The sequence below is a fragment of the Phalacrocorax carbo genome, unplaced genomic scaffold, assembly GCF_963921805.1.
Source record: "Phalacrocorax carbo unplaced genomic scaffold, bPhaCar2.1 SCAFFOLD_36, whole genome shotgun sequence".
In the NCBI taxonomy this organism is placed as follows: Eukaryota; Metazoa; Chordata; class Aves; order Suliformes; family Phalacrocoracidae; genus Phalacrocorax; species Phalacrocorax carbo.
The window spans coordinates 1,782,373-1,805,890 of record NW_026990495.1 but is presented as its reverse complement, the minus strand read 5'-3'; the positions used below and the strand labels follow the sequence as shown (position 1 = coordinate 1,805,890).

At 51.1% G+C, this 23,518-nt stretch overlaps 1 protein-coding gene across 1 annotated transcript; it reads right to left on the bottom strand.

Annotated features, from left to right (window-relative positions):
• Positions 1–11,331: 11,331 nt before the first annotated feature.
• LOC135311331 (E3 ubiquitin-protein ligase RBBP6-like) lies at positions 11,332–22,205 on the bottom strand. Its single transcript, XM_064440457.1, has 12 exons — positions 22,040–22,205; positions 20,911–21,010; positions 20,124–20,160; positions 18,615–18,659; positions 16,707–16,795; positions 16,492–16,588; positions 15,862–16,001; positions 14,768–14,940; positions 13,915–14,018; positions 13,291–13,467; positions 13,028–13,035; positions 11,332–12,454 (listed from the first exon to the last, which is right to left on the bottom strand). Exons 1-12 carry the CDS (start codon positions 22,203–22,205, stop codon positions 11,332–11,334), a joined length of 2,259 nt encoding a protein of 752 aa, XP_064296527.1.
• Positions 22,206–23,518: the final 1,313 nt, after the last annotated feature.

Genomic DNA, 23,518 nt, shown 5'->3' with positions numbered 1-23,518 from the left:
CACGAGAGTATAGACTTGGAGACTGACGACAAATGGGAGCGACTGTTGGCGTTCAACAAAGAATATTATTGCCTTCTATGACAAGGTTACCCGCCTAGCTGACCAAGGGAAGCCTGTCGATGGCATCTTTTTGGATTTCAGTAAAGCTTTCGATACTGTCTCTCACAGTCTCCTCCTGGACAAAATGTCCAGCATAGAGCTGGATAAACGCGTAATGCAGTGGGCGAGCAATTGGCTGGGGGGTTGCGCTCAAAGGGTTATAGTAAATGGGGTTATATTGGGCTGGTGGCCAGTCACTAGCGGGGTTCCGCAGGGCTCCATCTGGGGCCCGGCACTTCTTAATCTCTTTGGAAATGACTTGGATGCAGGACTGGAAGGAATACTAACTTACTAACTCAGTCTGCTGAGGACACAAAATTGGGAGGAGCTGTTGACACTCTTGAGGGCAGAGAGGCCCTGCAGAGGGATCTGGACAGACTGGAGAGCTGGGCAGTCACCAACCGTATGAAGGCGGCCTCACCTCGAGTGCTGTGGGCAGTGTTGGGTGCCACAGGACATCAAGGATATAAAGCGACTGGAGAGCGTCCAGAAGAGGGCCACAAAGTTGGTGAAGGGTTTAGAGGGGAACCGGTACAAGGAGTGGCTGAAGTCCCTTGGTTTGTTCAGCCTGGAGAAGAGGAGGCTGAGGGCAGCCCTCATGGCGGTCTGCTGCTTCCTCACAAGGGGAGGAGGAGGGGCAAGCGCTGATCTCTTCTCTCTGGTGACCAACGATAGGATCCAAGGGAATGGCAGGGAGATGTGCCAGGGGAGGGTTAGGCTGGACATTAGGAGACGGGTCTTGCCCCAGTGGATGGTGGAGCCCTGGAACAGGCTCCCCAGGGAGGCATCACAGCACCAAGCCTGGCAATATTCCAGAAGCACGTGAACAAGGCCCTCAGAGACACGGTGTGAATTTGGGGTGTCCTGTGCAGGGACAGGAGTTGAACTTGATGATCCTTGTGGGTCCCTTCCCACTCAGGACATTCTCTGATTCTATGAGTAACAGCGTGAGGTTTCTCCTTGGGGCCGAGTGGTAGAGGACACGTCAGGGATGCCCAGCAGGCAGCTGTGCCCAGTGCATGGCCACGAAGGGCAGGGACAGAGCCCTGGGCCTCCTGGGTACACGGGTACTGCCTCAGGGCCAGCACCCCAAAAGCCTTCCTCCGAAGGAGGCTGGGCAGAGGGCTGGCGGCTGGGGCTGCGCATGGAGGGCCCCCGTGTCATCCCCATGTCGCAGGGCCACCACCCGGCAACGCAGCAGTCCCCACGCCCCGGGACAGGATAAAAGGCAGCAGCGTCCCATGGCCTGCTTTTCTTGCAAGCCCCTGAGACGACTCCATGGAGGGAGAATAGGCCTGGGCATCTCCCGGCAGGCACGACCAGCCTGTGGGACGAGGAGGCAGGTCTTGCCCACGTGCTCTGGGAAGAGCCCATGCATCACCAGCACCGGGCTCCGGGAGGAATTTTCCCCCCGGGCAGACTGGCACTGCTCCCTGGGGTTTTTTGCCTTCCTCTGCAGCCTGGAGCAGGTCCACTTGTCAGGGCTCCTCTGGTCCCTTTGAGATGGGTTACTGCCTGCTGCGCATGCGCCACCGAGATGGCCTCTCGGGCCCTGCAGCTGCAGGGGGGAGGAAGGCTTTTTTCCCCTCACGGTGTGGGCTAGAGAGTGTCACCGCGGGTTTTTGCCTTCCTCTGCAGCGCTGAGCACGGGCCCTTGCCAGGGCTCCTTTGGGCCGCATGCCTGCTGCTCCTGCTCCACCAAAGTGGCCCTCATGCCCCGCGCCCGGGGGAGGAAGCTTTCTTGACTCCCAGGACAGGCCTCCAGGGTGGCCCCCGGGCCTTGCTTCTTGTCCGCTCGAGCACTGAGCACAGCCCCTTGCCAGGGCTCCTCTGGGCCTTTCCCCTGCTTCTTGCCTGCTGCTCTTGCACCTCCCAGGTGCCCCTCGTGCCCTGGCTCTCCCTGCCTCTCTTGCCCACGGCAAGTTTGGAGCAGAAGCCAGCTCTGCTCTTCCCTTGGCTCCGTTTCCCCAGGGCTTCTTGCTGGTGCAGAACAGCCTGTGCTTGGAGGGGCTCCAGCCTTGCTGCACCACCAGGAGCTGCCACTTTTGAGCTCTCCCTGCATGCCAGGCAAGCACTGGGCAGGCACGAGAGCGCTTTCCATGCATCACTGCCCAAGAAGGACAGCCTTCCCAGCATCTGAAAAAGAGAGTTCATCGCACCTTTTTTTCCCACTGATATGTAAAACCCTGTTTACTTTTAGCATAGATTACTATTGCTTCTATTACTAGATTCCCATTACGAAAAGCAACAGTTAATGAACTGTCAAAGATTAGACAGCTCGCATATTCTGAACAAGTAGGCCATCTTCACTCAAGCTTCACTCAAATTTGGTGTTTAAGGAATGAGAACACTTCACAAGTCTTCTTCCAGAAAAGTCATATCCCAAACTCTTGAATCGTATTGAAACCTATCAAGACGGCAGATTATCAAACTGAAATATCATACTAAGGAATAAGAAACCATTATCATCTCTGAGAATCAAGCACCATTTAGCAGATTTAAAAGAGACTTCTCCAAGAACAGTTCTTACGTATAGGCACCATAAATGTTCTGCCATCAGACTTCAGTACTGCCCTGACAGGGTCAACACGTAGGACCAGGAAAAACAGCACGGTTAGAAACGAACGATGAAATGATGCTCAGCCTTCGGTGTAGAAAAGAAATTATAGTCACAAGACATTCCAAAGTATAATTTAGACAGAGAGAACACTCCTGTGCAAGGTGGCTTCCAAGTGCCTGCACAGCTTCTCACTCACAGATACACCCTTGAGCCAAAACGTTGCTAGTGAGCAGTTTCTGCAACAGCCACACAACCCGTTTTCCAATGCAGTGGCGTAAAACAAGACAAAATTAAGGCACCAAACGCAGCCTCAGCCTGAGCTGAAAAGTGCATTCTAAGTGCACTAATACCATCCGCTCAGGTTAGAGCCAGTATCTCTTCTGCCTCTGTAGCTCCTAACTACTGATACCTGCAGGAAAATGTCTTACAGCCCTCGGGCAGAACGTGGCACTAAGTTCCACCTCTCTGTAACAGCTTTTATACCACGGTTACGGGGTTGCAAAACTAGAAAGAGCTATTGCAAATATGTCAAGAGAATTAGAAAAAGCCACTAATGAAAGCGCAGAGAGGATCACAGCCCTACACGAAGAAATCAAATTGTTATCACAAATGGTAAATATGGAACCGATTAGACCTAAACCAACTTTTACCAGCACAGGACAGAGTATGTGCATTACTGAACAACAGTGTTTATGCTTTATAGGGTTTTTATGTAAATCAGGAGCAGAAAAAATGAAACTGCTAGAAACTAGATAAAGACTCACCTAAAAAGATCACATTGACTAAGGCAGGGATTACCCCTCAATCTAGTTAGTTGGGTGTTAAGGAGTTTCAGCAGGCTGTCCGCACAAAGGCTCTTTCCATTATTCTCCAGTTTTCTCCTTCCCTTGCTCTTTGTTCATTCAGAGTCGCCTCACCTACGCTGCTGCTGTGAGGCTCAGGGAGCAAATATTACATGTCTTCCAACAGTCTAGTTGTCTCCTTAGATGACTCTTTAATTATATTTATATCTACCTTTTTGTACCTATCACTCTAAAACGTTCCTCATAAGACTATCCCTCGTAGAAACGTAACCTCATTGGACGCAGCTTCTACTTAGCGTATGGTCGCAGAGTGTTTTTTCTTGTTTATGAAACTTTACGATGTTTTACTGGATGCTGTGCCTGCATACAGCCAGTTCTCTAAGGAAGACGGGTTGGGAGTTGGTGCAAAGGAGCTGTGGCATACAGCTGCAAACTTCAGAGGAGAAGCGTGATGTACGGAAAAGCGACGCAAGTCACAGGTAGCTGATGAGAGAAATGCTGGCGCTGGGGAGGTGAGGAGCAAGGTTGTCCGTACAGTGTTGGACCTTAAGGGCCTGCTTTTCCTAACTGTCCAAGCCCCTTGAAGAAACACTCTGGATCAATATCAGCAGAATATACATTTCTAAACTGAAAAGTCATAAATATACCTTTTAAAATAATTTGTATTAGATGCTCTTTGTAATCTTCTTCCCCTACAAAACCTCTCCATTAGCTGCCTAAGTCTTGAGGATTTGAAGAAAATTAGAGGATGAGACATGGCTCATCAGTATTTTAAGGAGCCCCCCGGTGTATTGGGGCTGAGTCCATGAACCTCAGATACTGTCGGGACACTGAACAAACCTCTCAGGAAGTCAAAGTCAGAAGCAAAACCCAAAGTACCTTGAAGCATTCATTAATGGGCCCCACTAAGGGCTGTTACCGACAAAGCCTCCCCATGGACTCGTTAGAGAAAGCAATTGGAGGCTGTGGTTATGGTTTGAAAAATGCAAAATGCAGGCGTCCCTGATGGGGAGAAAACCCTTAGCTAGTTTCATGAAGCAGAAAGGCCAAGCCCTGACCAGAGCCCTTGGGAAAGTAGAGCCTGAAAACCTCACAGTGCAGATTCTCCTCCTGAGCCTTGGTGGCAGAGGCAACTGCCATAGCCAAGGGGACAAAGACTTTGGTTGATAGCCAAGGGGCGAAGACCTTGGTTTCGGTGGGCCTTTTAGCCTTGCAAGAGCCCTGAGCCTGCAGCCTGTCCTGCTGTCATGGTTCAGCCTCAGTCGGCAACTAAACACGCAGCCGCTCGCTCACTGCCCCCACCCTGTGGGACGCGGGAGAGAATCGGAAGAGCAAGAGCAAATAACAAAGCTTGTGGGTTGAGGTAAGAACAGTTTAACAATTACAATAATTACAATAAGAAGAATGATTATAACAATAATAACAATAACAATAACAATAACAATAACAATAATAATAATAATAATAATAATAATAATGATAATATAACAGAGAGGAAAAGGGAAAAAGGGAAAAAAACAGAAACACAAACGATACAACCGCTCACCACCCGCCAACCGACGCTGCCCGTCCCCAAGCTGCGATTCCTGCTTCCATCCCCTGGCCAGCCCCTCCCATTTAACATACTGGGCATGACGTCACATGATATGGAATGTCCCTTTGGTCACCACTTTGAATCCGCTCCCTTGGCTGTGCCCCCTCCCCTCCCGGCCGCTTGTGCACCCGGCAGAGCATGGGAAGCTAGACAAGCCCTTGACTAGTACAAGCACTACCCAGCAACAACCAAAACATCGGTGTGTTACCAACATTGTTTTCATACCAAGTCCAAAGCACAGCACTGGGCCAGCTGCAGTGAAGAAAGTTAACTCTATCCCAGCTAAAACGATGACACTGGGAAGCCATCACGGGGCTGAGGAATCATTGCTGGCATGGAAAGCCATCATCGGGATGAGAAATCACCGTGGGGATGGGAATCCATCGTGGGGATGGGAAACCCTCACCGGCATGAGAAATCAGCACTGAGGACAGGAAATCAGCAGCAAGATGGGAAATCATTGAGACGGGCAGTTGCTGTGGCGTGACGGGCACAACAGCAGCGACAGCCTCATTCACCGTCGCCCGCAGCGACAGCCTCATTCAACACCTTCCATCTGGCTGCCCTGCGAGGTCTTTTGAACTATCGTGATCAAGACAGTCTTATCCTGCTCTACCTCATTTGCCCATAAGGATAGTAAAGGAAGAAGCAGCTCCCAGAAGCTTCAGCAAAGAATTTGGCAAGTTCTTCTGGCCTGCTTCCATGGTCTCAGGACCCAGCCGCCCTGAAAAACTGGGCAATTGCTGAAGCACTGTCACTGGGGGAAAGGTAATCCTGGCAGGGGGAGACTGCGACCACCAACTCAATTGGGGGATGAAAGGACTACCCCGCCACTCCTCCTGAGCACGCGCAGTGAATGAAAATCACATTGTACCTTTAAACTTAAGCAGAGACTATATTGACCAATGGAAGAAGGGGATGCCCAGCCAGGTCAGTGGTTATGTATTAGGTAGGCGTGGTGTGTTAACTTTCATGTATAAATGTGAAAAAGGAATTATGGTAGGTGTGCACGCCAGGAGGAATTCTCCCCCGCGCACCCGGTGCCGAATAAAGCAATGCCAGCTCTTTAATACTCCCGGAGTTGAGGAGTTTTATTCCCGCTTGAAACGCAATAAACCTGCCTGGATTCACAGACCTGTGTGCACCTTGTTGGTATAAATGGATAGCGACATGAGCTCTGGAAAATGTACCCCAGCGTCTGCACCCACCGATGCCACTTAACCCTTGGGTGCAAAGGGGTGGCAGCTTGGGCTGCTGCCCAGGCACCCTGGCACTGATCTCTGAACCCATGTTTCACTTCAGCCTCAGGTGAGCTCGTAACGGTCCCTTGGGCAGGAGGAGCAGCTCGTTACAGCACTGCGGCGCTGCAACGCTCAGCCTGGCTCACAAGTCAGCTAACAAGGCCTGGTGCTGCAGGAAACAGTTGGCAATATTTATTGTGTGCTCCTAAACAGATCCTACTCAGAGGCTCACGTGACCACATCTCTGATCAAACTTGCCCCGAGTATGAAAACTCCCACTGAAGCTTTTCCTGCTTCATCGCTTTGCTCCAGCTCAGTATTGAGTCAGGAGTCGCTTTCTGCCTGCTAAGGGAGCAAGTTGTGTGCGGATGCACTGAGGGGGATGTATGGGGGTTCCAGTCCCCACTATCATTTTTGCAAGACCCTCACTCAGCCCAGCACCGCATCAGCTAAGAGTCGCTCCTGTGCTTGGCTGCCTGCTTTGCTAAATACGACAGCTCAGATGTGCAGGCGAGTGGCTTGTACCAGCACGCAGGAGAGACTGCAGGGGGGAAGGGAAGCGGCTCGTGCCACCACAGCCCGTCTCCTGGCATGCTCTCCTCCAGCAATGTCCCCCAGTGGGAGTCGCGAGGGGCCTCGGCCCCAAGGGCCTTCGGACAGGCATTTCACAGCCTGTCCTGTCCCCATCTCCCCATAGAGAGGCAGAAGGGTCTGCTCAAAGCATTCACGCCTGCGGCCAACTTTGCTGGCAGCAGCCTGCATTTACCTTATTTTAAGACTATCACCAGGCTGCTCTTCCAGAGAGAGAGAGGTTAGCAGCCTCCCTGCCAGGCAGGGCTTTGGAGAGGCAGTGACGGGAGAGAGTGGTTTTGGCCATGCCAACGCCCCCAGGGGCTGTGAGGACCCCCAGTCTCTATCCAGGACAGCTGGGTACTCGAAGCAGGCTGCAGGCTGGCGGCTTTGCCTCGGGGTACGCTGTGGCAGCCCTGCCGGGGCAGGGGGTGCTGCCCATGAGCCCTGCGAGTCCTGAGGCTGAGGCAGAGCTTTGCCTGCAGCTCCTGTGCTGCCCCCGCCCCACGGAGCCCTTCAGCCCGCTCCCGCCGCCTCCTTGCAGAACACGCGCTTCCAGGGCCAGGAAAAGGAACCGCCCGGGTGTCTTTCGCGACGCTCGATGCCCCCCGGAGCCGCCGTGGGAGCGCGGCCGGGGGGTTCTGAGGCAGCTTTGCTCTCCTGGGGATGGGAGAGGGCGCCTGCTTCACCCCGGCACTTGGCGGGGGCCGCGGCCCCCCCTGAGCGGCACCAGCCGCCCCCTTCCCCCTCCCGGCGGAGCCCTGCCCCCCTGCCCCAGCCCCCCCGCGCAGCCCCGGGGCCGGGCGCGGAGCGGAGCGGGCGGCGGCGGCGGGGCGGGCCGGGGCGGGCGGCCGGGCCCGGCGGGGCCATGGGGGCCGCCCCGCGCCGAGCAGCCGCAGGAGCGCCGCGGAGGGGCCCGGCCCGGCCCGGCCCGGCCCGGCGGGGCCATCGGGGCCGCTCCGCGCCGCGGCGGCGGCTCCCGCTGCTGCTGCCGCTCGTGCCGTGCCGGAGGCGTGCGGGCGGCCTGGGGCTCCGCCTGGGGCCCGGGGCTGGCGGCGGGGGGCGGCGGGGCGGCGGCGGAGAGGAGCGGCGGGCAGCCGGCAGGTAGGGCTGCGCGGCCGCGCACACGTGCTCCGCGCCGGGGCGGCGGGACGGGGGGCGGCGGCGGCGGGGGATGGGGTGAGGGCTCAGGGCCGCGAGCCCCCCCCTCTCGGAGAGCGGCAGCGGGGCGGGCGGAGACCGCCGGAGCCGCCTGCGGAGCGGGGCTGGGAACGCGGCACCGCGCCGCGGGTGACCCTGCCCTCGGCAGCGGGGAAGAGCCGCTCCCGAGGCGGTCGCTGTCCCCCGGGAGCCCTCTCCCAGCCGGGGCAGCGCATGCAGCAGCCGGGATTCCGCCCGTGCCTGCGGCGGGGAAGGAGAGACGCCTCCGCCCGTGCGTGGGGCGCGTCGTGGGCTGCATCAGAAACGGGGCGGCTGCGGGTGCGGGTGGGAGAAGGGAGGGGGGTCGTTTCTAGCCGCATCTTGGGCGCAGAAGCGGAGTTGGGCGAGCTCTGGGTGCGCACGTGCGGGCTCACAGCGTAACCACCGTGGCTGTGCTTGGAAGGGAGCAGCGTTTTCCTGGGTAAAAAAGTGGCTGTTGGCCGAGCCCAGAGAGTGGTGGTGACCGGAGCTAAACCCAGTTGGCGGCCGGTTGCGGTCAGGGTTGCCAGGGCTCGGTTTTGGGGCCCCTCCTGTTTGTTGGCTTTGTCGGTGATGCGGCTGAGGGGCTCGAGTGCACCCTCAGTAAGTTTGCAGGCGACAGCAAGTTGGGTGGGGGTGTAGGTGTGCTCAAGGGCAGGAAGGCTCTGCAGAGGGACCTGGGCAGGCTGGATCGATGGGCTGAGGCCAACTGTGTGAGGTTTAACAAGGCCAAGTGCCGGGTCCTGCCCTTGGGTCACCCCAACCCCAGGCAGCGCCCCAGGCCTGGGGCAGAGGGGCTGGGAAGTGCCCGGCAGGGAAGGCCCTGGGGGTGCTGGCTGACAGCCAGCTGGGCATGAGCCAGCAGTGCCCGGGTGGCCAAGGAGGCCACCAGCCCCCGGGCTTGTGTCAGCACTGGTGTGGCCAGCAGGAGCCAGGCAGGGATGGGGCCCCTGTGCTCGGCACTGGTGGGGCACTGAATGTTATGTTCAGTTTTGGGCCCCTCGGGACAAGAAGGACCCTGAGGTGCTGGAGCGTGTCCAGAGAAGGGCCACGGAGCTGGGGCAGGGTCTGGAGAACAAGTGTGCTGGGGAATGTCTGAGGGAGCTGGTGGGTTTAGCCTGGAGAAGAGGGGGCTGAGGGGAGCCCTTCTCGCTCTCTGCAACTGCCTGAGAGGGGGTGGAGTGAGGGGGGGGTTGGTCTCTGTTCCCAGGGAAGAAGCGATGGGATGAGAGGAAATGGCTTCAGGCTGCATCAGGGGAGGTTTAGATTGTATATGAGGGAAAATGTCTTTACTGCAAGCGTGCTCAGGCATTGGCACAGGCTGCCCAGAGAGGTGGGGGAGTCACCATCCCTGGAGGTTTTTAAAAGACGTGTAGGCGTGGCACTTCAGGGCATGGTTTAGGAGACTTGGTAGTGTTGGGTTGATGGTTGGACTTGATGATCCTAGAGGTTTTTTCCAACCTTAACAGTTCCGTGATTCTATATTCAAGTATCACTCACCATGTTTTAAGTAGCTTGCAGTAAAATGGATGTTCTGGATTTGGGGATTTTTTGTAATGAATCTTCTTGACAATTGAAAAGTAAGCTGTTCAGGTGACCTAGTTGAAAAGAAAGTGATTAAGTAGAAAGAGAAAGGCTGAGCTGGTAATTTTTGCCTCTGAAAGGTCATGGTCATAAGGATGACTTTTGTGATGAGGCAGGTGCCACGGAAACACTGGTGGTCTTGTACCTAATCTTAGGGCTTTTCAAGGCTTCGGTGTCAAATACTACCATGTCATGCCATAGCAAAAAATATCAACTGTGAGAAATAACGATTAATTCTTGCATTGGTGAACTCTGAAGGCTGCACTTGGAAGCAGCTCAGAAAAGTCTGGCTGCAAAAGCAATTCCCTAAAGTGCGGTGGTAGTTCCTCACTCAGTGCTGGTGCTGGCACACCAACATCTATTTAGAAGGTGAGATTTGATCTCCAGACGTAAGGTCTTACTTCATTTTTCTCCCTCAAGCAAGTGAAACAAGCAGCGCCTGTGAGGACGAATGGCCCTCTTCCATCTCTAACCAAATGGGCAATATTGCCCTGGCTCTCTGGGAGAATTTTGTTTAACCTTGACCACCACAGTTCCTGTCTGTGAGCAACAGCTGTGTCTTGTTCACTTAGTCACACCAAGCACACATAAAACACGTGGCGCGACAGAACGTCAGCTATGCACAGTGCAAACATAGAAGAGAACCCATGAGCCTAATCTGAGAAAGAAATTCTGTATTTGCTTGTATCCTGCTGACTTCTAAATGCCTGCAAAGTGTTTCTTGGATGGGATTGCCTCTCTGGAGTAGGGCCTTCTGCCAGAGAGATCTAAAGGTAACGGATTTAACTAACTCCTCCGTTTTTCCCTTCTTTTTCTCCCTTCCTTTCTGTCTTTCCTGTGTGCCACTGAACTGTTTTCTCCTCTGTTCATGTAAAACCAGGTCTCATCTAATACTTTGCAGCTGTCGAGTCCTGAGCCAGTAAAGCACTGTGGGAAGTCAGCACGCTTCCAGCTGGCAGAGGGAAAGCTATACCCATTAGTGTCACAACGGGAAGGTGAGTGTATCTTTTCCCCCCCAAAGAGTATGAGTTGTGTAAGGTTTGCTCTAGTACCAAATTCAGTAATTCTAGAACATAAATCGGTAAATAACGGGATAGTAAGAGAATTAGGCAGTGGCAATGGCCCCAGGGCCCTAGCTTTTCTTTATACGCCTGTTAGTGTGCATAGTTAATGTGCATTCTGCTTTCACGGGGAGAAGGAGAGAGAGAGGACTCGTCAAGAGAGATGCAAGGCTTCCACCCTGCCTATGCCTACCCACAACCCAAAGCAGGTACAGTCAGAGCAAACAAGAAGGGAATGGTTGTGCTTTGTCTTTCATTGACTTTAATTAGTTCTAACTAACACTGAGTCTCCCCTCCTACTCCAGGAGTATTATTTTTCTTATTTTCTAATCATTTTTGAGACATCTCTGTGAGCTCATGGTGAGACGCTAGTTAGAAATGTAACACAGACATGCCAGGGAACACACGAGGCTAAAAGAATGTTAACTTTATTGATGAACATGTGATTTGTGTTTATACAGGTGCGAGTAAACAAAGAGAACAATAGCCATGCAATTGCCCGTATTCCAGAGATGGCTCTAACTTGGCTGATAAGGCACTCCCCTTCTATCCTCCCAACTAGCAACTACTCGCTGCAGGACAGCATCAAAACACCCTCATCCTTTCAAGAGGAAGGTGTTTTAACACTGCCTGACTTTGGCTAGTCCTCCTTTGCCTTTTTCGCAGGAGGTTCCAGTCGAGGAGATTTGTCACGACCCGTGTCCACCTTCTCGTTGGAACCTTCAGCTGGTTTTACTGTATTGTCCGTCTTAGGAGGAAGAGCCACTTCTACTTTCCGCTTGGCCTTGTCAGTCTTTGCTTTTGGCTTATCCTTCTCTTCTTCCTCCTTTTCAGACCCCAGTCTGAAAGCACTAGACTCTGTTTCCATTGGCTCATTTCTCACAGGGGTGGCATCGTCTCTGCTTGGGAGCCTGAAGACAGACTCCGCTGTAACACCTTCTGCTGCAGCTGCCTCTCTTGGTTTTCTCGCATCTTCCAACAACTCAGCATTTGGAAATCCTTCATTCCGGTGCTTTTTATCTTTATTGCCTTTCTTGTCTCCCAGTGGTTTTTCCACCTCTTTCTTTTTTGATGTTTCAGGATCTTTGATGCCACGGCTCTCCCTTCCACATGGTTTTTCAGGGCAATTTCCAGCTGTATGATGGTTTCTGTGCCTCTGCCCAGCAGGATAATCCTGCCTACGTCCCTGAGCACATGGCAAATTCTCTCGTCTGGTGCCAGGTGGACCAAACCTACCTGGAGAAAAGTCCTCTCTGTTTTGTGGAGGTGGAGGTTGACAGCCAACAGCATAGCCCTTGTAAAACTTCTCACTCCGGTGCCTAGAGTTCCCTCGCCGTTCTCTGTATCTTTCCTTTCCAAATGGATCCCTCCAGTCACGGGATCTGCCCTCGTAAGCTTTCCTATCATATGGTGGAACCTCTCTGGACCTGTTAAAACACTCCCTTTCTCCTTCCCCTTGAGGTAGAGTCCGTTTAGTTGGAGACTGGCCCCTAAACACCGGAGACCTTGACCGTGAATGGTATCTTCTGTGCGGGGGTGACCTTAGCCTTGAATGGTGAGAGCCGCGTGACCTTGACCTGGAGCGATAGTTACGACTCTTCCCTTTGCCTCTTCTTGGATACGGCGGCGATCGCGGGGAGGAACGAGACTGGGAACGACTGAATGATCGAGAGTAGGAGTGAGTGGGGGAAGAACTGGATCTTGACTTGGTGTAGGTATACGAACTTCTACAGTACGATGAAGCACTGCAGGGAGACTTGGACCTGAACAAAAACCACACAGAAAAAGAAAGAAAAAAGGGTCACACTCCCCAATTTTTTTCCTCTCAAATTTGGTTTGCTTTGTTTGGTTTGGTTTGGTTTTTTTTTATCCTCTCTCCATGTGTTTATGTAATGATGCTACTGCAAATTGAAGAACTTGTTAGCATGTAAAGTTTCTGCTTCCAAGCTTCTAGCCTGGCTTTCCACTTGATCCTATAATTATATTTAATTTTCGTATGTGATTACGGTTTCCCCAGAAAGTGTTGGTTTTTGGCAGTCCCCTTGTCAGTCCTGTGCTGATGTTTTATTTTAAATAATCTTAGTGCAAGCACAGATCCCTTTGTTAAAGGCAATTCAAAGTAAGCCATTTCAAAATTAATTACTGCTTGTGTTCTCCACAACTACCTGTGCGTACTTATTCATTGCAAATCAGCTGTTGCAGGAGTTACGTGTTACGGCCTCCTTTAACCAGGAGTAGTAGTACAGTTACCGGTAGTAATGCATTGAATTTCTGTGGGACACTTACAGTTCGCAGCCTGATCCGCCACCTGCTGAGCGAATTGTAGTGGCTCTCACTGGATGACCTGTTGCAGTGGGGAGGGAAAAAGAAAAAAATCCCATTCAGTTTGTCTGAAGATAAGACTTTTAAAGGAATTCTAAAGTTAGCGTTACTTACCCGTTGTGGGTATTGATTGTCCTCGGGGGCCCAGACGACTCGGCAGTGCTGCTTGTCTTAGTAGCGGAACCTGACGGCCCTTGGCAAAAAACGGTTGGAAAGAGTTGGAAACGAAGCTCTGCTAAAAGACAAGGATCAGTGCCTATGCTGAAATCAAACTAACCTTCTCCTCCAACAACCCGCTGATTGGCTGAGAGGAAGGTTTAGAAAGGTTAGCGGCCGTCACCAGCGCGGCGGGAGGCCCGACAGTCAGGAGTGGTGGTGGAGGTGGTGGCGGTGGCGGCTGCTGCGGCTGCTGCTGCCGAGGGTAGCCAGTTCCATTTTCGAAGTTGTTCACAGCCTAGAGGCAGAAAAACACGGACAAAAAGGGGATAGGAAACTTCAGGAGGCACACAAACAAAAGGCTCCACAGAGGAACATCACTCGCCTGTTCCTGTAAATGCTATCAATCCTAAAATAAATCAGCAGGCAGGGGTAGGAACACATCGCATTAAGCGCCGGCATTAATGACTGGTAACTCAGGGTGTCTGTGTTTAAAGCACTTCAGTGTCAACACCGAATTTGAAAGGGAGGCAATCAGGTTAAAACTGTGACCTGAATTTGCCAGACTGTCTCTAAGGAGTTGTAAGCTTCTGTAACAAGGGATCATGCACTGGAGGAGTAAATAAATGTAGCCTTGTCCAATTTAGCCCTGCTTCAGGAGCTGCCGATTCATGTTTTCTTCCCTTTCAGCTTTTCAGGAATAGACTTCTCTTACAAGCAGTTCATGGAAAAGCCATCACGTTACCTGGCGTAGGATCTTGTTGGCAGCTAAAGCATCAGGAGAAACATCGCTCTGATGACACGTTGGGCAGGTATGATCCTCAGAATCCAGTAACGCTGTTCTAATACCTGTGTGCAATTAGAGTCGTCAAAATAGATTTTAGCCAAACTAAGGACATTTTTGGGGTTCTCGTCAGTTATAAAACCATGTATATGATTAATGGGTGAAGATGATCTTGAATTGGGAACATGAAGCTCAAGTTCAGTAGCCTAATAATTTTCTAGTATGCAGCCAATAACGGTACAGCCCTGATGTTTCACTCCTGTAACATCTGGAGGTGTGGAGTAGGCGGTGTCTTGATGTCTTGACTCAGCTTTTTTCCACTCTCTAGTACAGTGAGAAGTCACCAACCTCAGGGCTAGTGAATAAAAGAGACCTCAAAAACCCGTTAGCGGGTTTGAGTTCTGAAGGTTTCAGCCAACTCTCCCGTGGAGGAGAATGTGCATTAAATGCCCAGGTACCCGATTGCTGCAGACCACAGGAAGTCACCAGCGTTGGCTCTGTAATTTTGTAGGAGGGAAAGGGCTGTGGACAAACGAAATGCATTCGCTATCTAATAGCGTCATCACCGGCGCAGTTACGCCCTCTTCTCATACTCGTCCTTCCACGTGCGAAGGGGATTTAACGAGATACATAAAAAGGAGGAAAAAGCTTTCGGCCTTTCTTTTGCCCTTTATAGGAGAAGAGTCCTTTCCTATTCAGGCTGGGCTTAAGTACTACATAGAACCGGTGACACAGTAATTTCCTGATCTCCTGTTTCTGCTTTCAGAGGATCAGAGGTGATGTTTTGAATTAACAGCCATGGGGTCACACTTACATTCGTCACAATAACTGTTTCCACAGCAGGGAATAACAGCTGCGTCGGTCATTATATCTTTACAAAGGGGACACAGGAGCTCATCTGGAATAGGCTCATCGGAGGGGGAGGAGGAGGCCGGCTCTTCCGGTAGAAAGGGAGGCTTTTCCTTCTTTCCTCTGGCATAAGCTTCCCTGGAGGGGGGTGGGGAAGGAGAGAGCAAAAAGTTAAAGGTGGGTCAAGGAGAACTTTTCCAAGCTTTGGCTTTTCTCAGGGGAAGAGAACAGGTGGAATTCTTCTCACTCCACATTAGCCTTCTAAAACGTAGGCCGCTAGTTGAAACTCCTTTTCTACAGCCACAGGATGAGAAGAGGGAGGGGGAACAATTTTCCTGCTGCAGACCTCTCCCATTCATTGGGTCAATGGAGAAATCAGCTCAGACTAGGCAAATAATTTTTTGACAGCTAGAAATCGTGTGAAATGAATCCCACCTCTCCTCTGTTGCCAGAGGGTAAAAGTAAATGGCAGGCTGAGGATCAAGTCAGTCTCCGAGTAATGAAGTTTTGGAAATGGAAGAAGTCTATGTTAGAGCTTCTACAAAAGGAGGTCCATGGCAGAACACCAGAAGTGCCACCGAGTGCATTTTAGAGCAGCCGCTCTTGTCAGCACACAGTAGTATTTTCTTAGTTTATAGCAACAGGAAAACTGCAGCCTCTTTCACACAGGGGAGGTGATAAAAGTCAGAGGGGGAGGAAACCTCACTCCCACGGCAACTTGTTAACTTTTGCAAGGAGCCTTTGCAGCATCAGACAGAAGCAAAACGCGCTTTCAAAGAGAACGACTCCACTGCAAACACCTCGGAAACCTTTTGCAGAAATACTGATTCTTAGCACGCCACAAGTTTAAGCAGCTTCCAGGGGCATGAACAGGAGGAGCGTCCTATTTTAGGGCCTTGGGATTAGAAAGTATCACGGGTGTTAAGGTTAAGATGCAATGCCAGTGCTTCCTCCCCCGTAACTAGAGGTGCTGGCCCACTCGGCTGCATTGCCGCCCAGGCATTGACGCACGGTTCCTCTCCTTCGCTCCTGGGTCAGTCCCGTTAGTCCCATACTTACGCATTAATAATTGGTATGGCATATTTTCCCGTGCTGGTCAGCATAGCACCCTTTGTGTTGGGATCTTTCACCTCCACCATGAAACTCCTTGGAATGCCCGTGCTCCTCCTAATTCTGGGAACAGGCTCAAAACTCTTGTCCTGGCAGGAAAAGAAATGCAGGCGTATCTCAAGACCCACACTTAAAACGACATCTCCGTGACTGTTGTTAAATGGCAGGGACGCTCAGCCAGAGGCTTGTGTCATTACACCAGGCAGATATCCAATAGATGGGGCCAGCAGAAACATCCTGGTTTTGTACGAAATACTAAAAGCTGTGAAGTGTCTTTAGAAAGGGTTCAAACCCAAAATAAATTTCCAGTCATAGTGAAATACAGAAAAATATGCATGAAAGTTGACAGAGAAAGTTCTCTGGCTATGTTTGTTGTGATGGCCTGGAAAAAAGAAAATTTTGCCTTGGTAATTGCAGGTGTCCCTTGAATTTTGAAGGGCTTTGCAACTTTGCCATGTAACCTCTCTATTTCACCCCAAGAGAAACACGTCTTAATATGCGTGTTCATGTGTCTGTTACCTCACTGCCAAGGTAAAAAACAAAACCGAAGTAACACCAGAAGTCCCCCCCCAACCTTACCCCGTTTGTTGGGCAGTTCTTTATATAGTGGCCAGGTTTTCCACAACGAAAGCAAGTATATGATGGCGGAGGTAGACCCAGGCTGTTCTTCATGTAACTAGAAGGTTTTAGGGAGAAAAAGAAAAAGGGGTGCATGTGTCTCTCTTGTTAAAGCAACCATCTCTAGCATTCCTCCGTAATCGTTGGGGAACAGATCTGGCGTTATCAACACTTACTTGATTGGATCATATGCACGGCAAGACTGTATCATCATCGCTTTTATTTTGTCTTCTTCGGAAGCGCTGGCTTCAGCCAGACTGGCAGTCTGTGTAACAGGCCGTTAGTCGACACACACGTTAGAAACACTTTAGAGCCCCTGCTAACTTCTTCGTGTTAAGTGAGCTAACTACGGTAAGCAAAACCTGCAGGTTTCTCCAGCTGGCCGTGTCCTTTTACCATGCAAATTGTAATACAAGCCTTACGCAGAACTAGATCTTCATATGAAGGAAACCAGCTGATTTCTTGGTTTTTGAAGTACTATTTGTTCAAACGTTTTAATTACACACTAGTGCAGATACCAGCAGGGTCTAAGGGAGGGACTGTACATTCTTTGGACCGTCCAGCACCAAGCCTTCAGATCAGCCACTCGTGTCTTTGCTTTTAGGTGCATTCCTTCGCAAGAGCAGCCAACTACTTTCAGCATTTTATTAAATGGTTGTTTCCTATACACAGTTTTTCCTCAACTGTAACATAATGCAGATCGACACCTATGAAATCATTTCCATTAACCGTGACAGAAAACTTCACAGACACTTGACTGATTTGCTTGAACCCAAGAGATGTACAAGACACGTCCAAAACCCACAAAACATTTCTAGGGATAGGCGAAAGTTCAAATATGGCATTTCGTACATAGCAGTAATAAACCAGAGGACTTTTTACAACACATTGACTCCCTGCTGAGCCAGTCTGCGCTAAAGAGGGTAGAGTAAGTCACAGTTTTGAGCTGCTCTGAGGTGTTGTTCCTGTATTGTTCTGAAATACTTCAATGTTCTCAAAAGCTTAAATGGACGGCTTCTCACATTTTAGAGTAAAACGTCACCTAAGTTTACAGAACCAAGGACACGTTTAGGGACAGCACTAATGCAGACCAGTTTCTTCTGGTGGCTACCTTCCAAATGAATTATTTTTTCCAATATTTTTGCCACGTGTGCACAATTTCATGTCTGTGGTGAGAGAGGGAAGAAGTGGCTAGTGGGGAGAGCTTTCTCTGTCTTGGGAATGAACTCCAGCCTTTCTTTTCAGAAGAAAGAACGAGCTCCTTTGCCTTAGGCCCTGCCTTCTCTGAGCTTTGTAACTTTAAAGCCCAGGCACTGAATTGGCTAGCACTACGCCTTCTCACAAGGCGCAATGACTAGTGCTTTCCCAGCCAAAGTTACACATTCCCGGGCAAAAACCGCCAGCAGCTCCACAGCAAAACGCGGCGTGGCAGGAGTTCCAGAAGGTCACCTCCGCCAGCATGCCACACACACGCGTGGGTGTGTTCCTAGACACGGTTAGGGACATAATCACAGCGTACACAGTCTGCGTTCAAGGAAATCAGATTGTGTTGCCCACTGTATCTATACGACAGCTGATGAAATTGTGCAGCGGTCAAAGAATGGATCTGCAGCTCTGAGGACTAGAAATTCAGAAACAGCCCTGCAATTGTCCGTGTTCCAGGCACGCCTCTAATTTGGCTGCTCCACACCCCCTGGAATGTCCGTCCCTTACAGCCAGTGACATGCTTCTGTAAAAATAGCGCTCCTCCCCAAAGCAGAACTAACGGAATGTATGAAAAAGGGCAAACAGCCTCTGAAGTGCTTCTCCTTTGTGTCTTGAAGATGAGCACTAGTGCAACGTGACGTTGGTGCTGGTAAGGTTCTCCCCTTCTATCTCCCCAAAGTGGCAACTGCTCTTTACAGGAGAGGATCAAAGCATACACACATTTTAAGGTTAACATAAATACTTGACATTATTAAGAATTAAAGTAAAGCATTGTTCGCATTACTACAGTTATACAGCTCTGGATCACAGTGCAAGATTTAAAAATATGAAGCAAACACTTTTTTTTTTTGAAGTATTTGGTAAGAATATAGATATACCTGAATAAGCTGGGACAGAGAAGCAGATGCAGAGGAGTCATCCATCTGTTCACAAAAAATTAAACACATATTCAAGTTGTACAGTCCAAACATAGCAATAGTTAACCTCTACCGTAGTCTGAAAGTCTGCACGATGCGCTCCGAGTGTGACTGCAAGAGGCATTTCCGACCTCGTGTCATTTGCATTTGCTCAAGGCAAAGTCCAAAGCTACGCCAGCTTAAGAGTGCCCGTGCGGTTAATGAGAAGAAACTAGACTAACCAGACCCGCTTGAGATCAGCTTGTTGCTCCAGAGTATCTCAGAGAGGGAACCTTGTCAAATGGGTCAGGAAGGGTAACTGATGTACTGTTCAGCACGTTTGCCCAACGGCCACCTTCCACGGCCCTCCAGCCCTGGGTCTTTTTTTGTTTCCTTTATATTTCTACTGAAGTATTTCCTGCCAGTCCCTCCAACCAGTCAGTTAGAACCAACATCTCCATGAAACTTGTTTGCCACCCTAAGGCAATACTGCAGAAGAACTGGGGAGGGGCGGGGACACGACTCGACAACCAACAACCCCCAACCCCCAAACAATCCAAAATCCAGAATCGACAGTCAATGTATGAACTGCCATTTCAAACGGAAGACTAATCAGAAACTAAAGAGAACTAAAGAAACTGAACAGAAGACTAAATCAAAATCCAGGCTATTACCAGTCAAGCATTTCCTTCTGTTACTTATTTATATTTCAGCAGCAGAAGGACAGTGTTTTCCAACCTGATGAAAAATGCCCCACAAAGGCCCCAGGCTCTAACCTTGCGCCAAAATTTGTACACTGGGTTTCAGGTATTTTCATTTGCAGACAAGCTATTAGATGAAGCTGCTGCATCAGAGAAAGCGGGAAGAGCAAATGCAGAACTTTAGAATACCACTTTGTGTAGCAACGATATTTACATTCAGGGCAATCTGTTAAAGACATTCAAGTACTTGGAGGAGCCCAAACAATATCACTGCAATTAAACAGTTCCAGGACCGTTGGGCAAAGCAAGCAAAAACCGAAGCTAAGTGATACAAGGTGAAAATGGCAAAAATACACTCCGGAGCATTTTCATTGCAAGAAACACAAAGCGCACAAGCAGCTACGCCAACAGACACGTTACTAGCTGTAGACAGACAGATGGAGAGCACGGCACCACGTCCAGTTGTGCAAACCTGGAACCTACATCGCCTATAACCAATCGTACCTTATCTGTACAACACAAAGCCATTCAGGAAATAGCCTCGCATATTCAGGATGAAATACAATGCGTGACTGGGCACAAATACCAATAGTCCCATTAGAACTGTGCAAATGATGGCATTACGCAGTTCTTACTATGCTGAATCAAATCCATTGTCTTTGCAGCATAGGCTATGTTTTACTGGAAGAAATTATATGAAGCTACTGTTTGGAAAATTTCATACAAGGCTACGTTGTTCAGAATTCAGTGCAGTGTGCAGAAAAAGGTGTGACCCTGTGCTTTTACATACTGCTTTTGGTGTTCCGCTCACTGGCTCCGTTCGACTTCTGGAAGGAGAAAGAAAGGAAGGTGATCAGAGTTTAAAATAGAGCACTTGTGCCCCACATCAAGCAGTGAAACAGGTTATAAAACCTGCGCATCAGGACATTGTTCGGATAATCTAGTGAATGTGGCCATCTATTCATACACATAAACTGTTCTCATTCTCAAATTCTCACATTCAGTGCAACTAAAAAAAGACCCCAAATCCCACAATGACCACAACAATCCTGTAGGCAGGATCACGTTTGAGTAGCTGTAATCTCAACCAATACACCCCAGATCTGGGGCCTCAGAGTACCTGCCATATCCTGCCTCCTCCCGCAAATGCAGGAAATAGCCAAACACTGACAATCGGGCTCCTCTGGGATGGGAACAAATTCTAAGCGTACACTACGGTGCGTATCTGTCTTTACTCTGAAAGCAATACAAGCAAGCCCATAGCATAAGGCATCTCTCCACCTGGAGGAAACAGCATCTACAGCTCGGGTCTCAGAACAATCAAGCCCAAGAACAAACCCAACAGAATCATCTTAGAAGTTACCGTTGTTGGAGCCTGAAGCCCATGTCCCAGCAGGCCTAAAAAGGTCAGTCTGCTTTGGGACAGGTCCATTGAAACCTACCCCAGGACAACAAAAACTAACAGCCGCTTTAACAAGGGAGATGCAGTTGGAACGCCACTGGTAAACTAATATCCATTAAACCAGTGACCTCACTGAACCCCCTAGCAAAGACTACACCGCTTTACGGATACTCACGTAACAGAGGTTCTGCTGGTAGCTTTAACTCCTCCAGCAGGGATCCTTCTGACAATTACCGAGGAGTTCCTCGGAATCAGGGCGTCATCATCTGTGTATTCTGAAAACAACATCAGTACAGAAAAAAGCAGTAGTCAGTTTGTAAGAACGTATATCAGTATGTCATTACACAGCACTTCAGAGAATCCCTTTACAGAGAGAAAAGCAACCTTTTATAGGTAACACCGACTTTTATCGTCTCAACACACTCAACAAATGCAGATCAAATTAAAAGGAGGCACAGGCTTTTTGAAGGGACTTCTGCCTTTGCAGAACATGACTCCATGGGCAGATATTCCACTGATATTTAAAATCCTGTTTCCTTTTCGCTTAGGTTAGCATTGCTTCTGTTACTAGATCTCCATTATGAAAAGTTACCGTGGGGATGGGAAACCCTCACCGGGTTGAGAAATGAGCATTGAGGACAGGAAACCATCAGCAGGATGGGACGTCATTGAGACGGGCAGTTGCTGTGGCATGAGAAATGAAACCCTGGCAGGGCTGGCTGAGGCAGGTGCTGGTGGAATGATCGCCGTGGGGACAGAACCCCAGAACACTCTTTGCCCCAGACAAACCCCACACTGACCCGCCGCCATGGCAGGTACAGCAGCAGGCTCCTGCTCCTCGTGGTGCTCCTGCCCTCCGGGTAACCCCCCAAGGGGCTCTGCCCACCAGTAGCTCACCCCACCACCCCGCTTTGCTTCCCCCAACAGAGAGGTTCCCTCTGCAGCTGCCGACGGCATCGGAGGTGTCCGACATGCGCTTCACCACCACGGCCATGCCGCCACCGGTCAGTGCCTGTGTGCTGCCCTCTGCCCCAGGGCTGCCGGTGTCCGGTGAGCCTGCCCGGCTCCACACCGTCACCTACCAGCGGGGCCAGCCCACCGTCTGGCAGGTGGTGCCAGGGCCCCTGGGGGCGCCGGGGCAGGTGGTGCAGGGCCCCTGCGGGTTGTCGCTTTCCACAGTGGTGCAGGTCCCCGCTGGGGTGCAACTCCCTACTGGGGTGCTGCTCCCCCCTGCAATGCAGCTCCCCGCCGGGGTGCAGCTCCGCACTGGTCCCCGAGGCCCCGCGCCCGCCGCCCCCACGCACCTTCTTTGGTCTGGGCGTTGGAGATCTGCAGGTCGCTCCTGGTCGCCTTCAGCTTCTCGCGGCCCATGATCTGGCGCTTGAGGTCGCGCAGGGTGATGTGGAGGCCGCTGAAGGTGACCGTATCATAGTTCAGCCTGGAGAAGAACTTGTAGTGGACACAGGACATGGTCGGGGCCAGGCGGTGCCTGCTCTGGGATGGCGCCTACTGCAGCACGCGGTGTCATGGTCCTCTTATATGCTCAGCACATTATGAAGAAAGACCTGCATCATGTGGGTGTGGCAGCCCCGCCCTCGTTGCCCTAATGCCGAGTGGCCCTTAGGGGAGGGGGTTCCAGCAGCCTGCTGTCCTGTCACCCCCCAGGTCTGTCGCTGCCCGGTGTCCTGTCACACCCCGAGGTCTGCGCTGTCCCTCCCGCCACCCCCTGGGCCTTCGCCACCCAGCGTCACCTCCCATCAGCCCCGGGGCCCGCGCTGGCTCTCCCAACAGCCCTGGGCCCATCACCGCCCCATGTCCTCTCACCCCCACGCCTGTCACCGCCCGCTCTCCCTCCTGTCACCCCCCCAGGCTGACACCACCCACTGCTCCCTCCTGTCGGCAAAGAGCCAGGGCAAGACAGCCTGGGGGAGAGGCAGCGGTTTGAGTGTATCTTGTTGCATTTATGGAAGGTTCCGCCAAAGAAGGCAATGACCATGTACGGTTATTGCCATAACCCAACGTAATTCCCCACAGTGGCACATCCGCACTTGCTTGAACTCTGGAGGGGAGGACAAGGAAGTAAGGAATGAACCCTTAGCCTTAGGAGGTGCCCCAGGACACTATTTCTTGCTTTCTCCACCACCACAGCTGCTGCTGCAACAGCCTCAGTCCATGAAATCAGGCCCTGAGTTACGAGGTCTAGTTCTCCTGAGGAACATGCTGCGCCTTGCTGACCTTTTGGGGCCAACCGGCTGTCCCTCCTGTTCAGGGAAATCTGATAGAAACTGATTGTTGTAGCCTGGCAGGGCTAACGCGGGAGCTTCCACGACTTCTTGCTCTAGATCTTTCAGTGCCTTCTGGGTTTCCAGAGCCAGGAAACCCTTCTGAGTTCAGGGCTGCCCTCTATATCCAAGGGATGGTTATTGTTGCTCTCGGTGTCTCTTTGCTTCTTCTGTTAATGGTGCGTGGGAAGCGTAGGTTTTAATACGGTAGCCTTGCTTATAAGCCTGTGGTGGAATAGGGATTATACATATTCAGCCCATAATCTGGCCATCGCCACAGGGCAAACTACAGCAGCAGGGGCAAACAAGCCCCACTGTTGGCTATGCACTCAAAGCCCACCCGCTACCTGAAACCAACTCTCCCGGGTGTCTGTCGTGTTGAATTCTCAGTGGTACAAGGACAGGCATCTACGTGATGAGTTTTCACTGAAGAAAGGAAGGATACCGCCCTTGCACCAAGAAGGGTTTGTCGCTAGTCTGAAGGGAGAGCCCTGCCTGTGC

Coding starts and splice junctions, on each gene's coding strand:
- LOC135311331 (XM_064440457.1), bottom strand. CDS start 22,205: ATGTCCTGTGTCCACTACAAGTTCTTCTCCAGGCTGAACTATGATACG. Junction 18,660..20,123: donor TGAGCGGAACACCAAAAGCA/GTATGTAAAAGC, acceptor TTTTGTGAACAG/ATGGATGACTCCTCTGCATC. Junction 14,941..15,861: donor GCCATACCAATTATTAATGC/GTAAGTATGGGA, acceptor ACCCCCCTCCAG/GGAAGCTTATGCCAGAGGAA.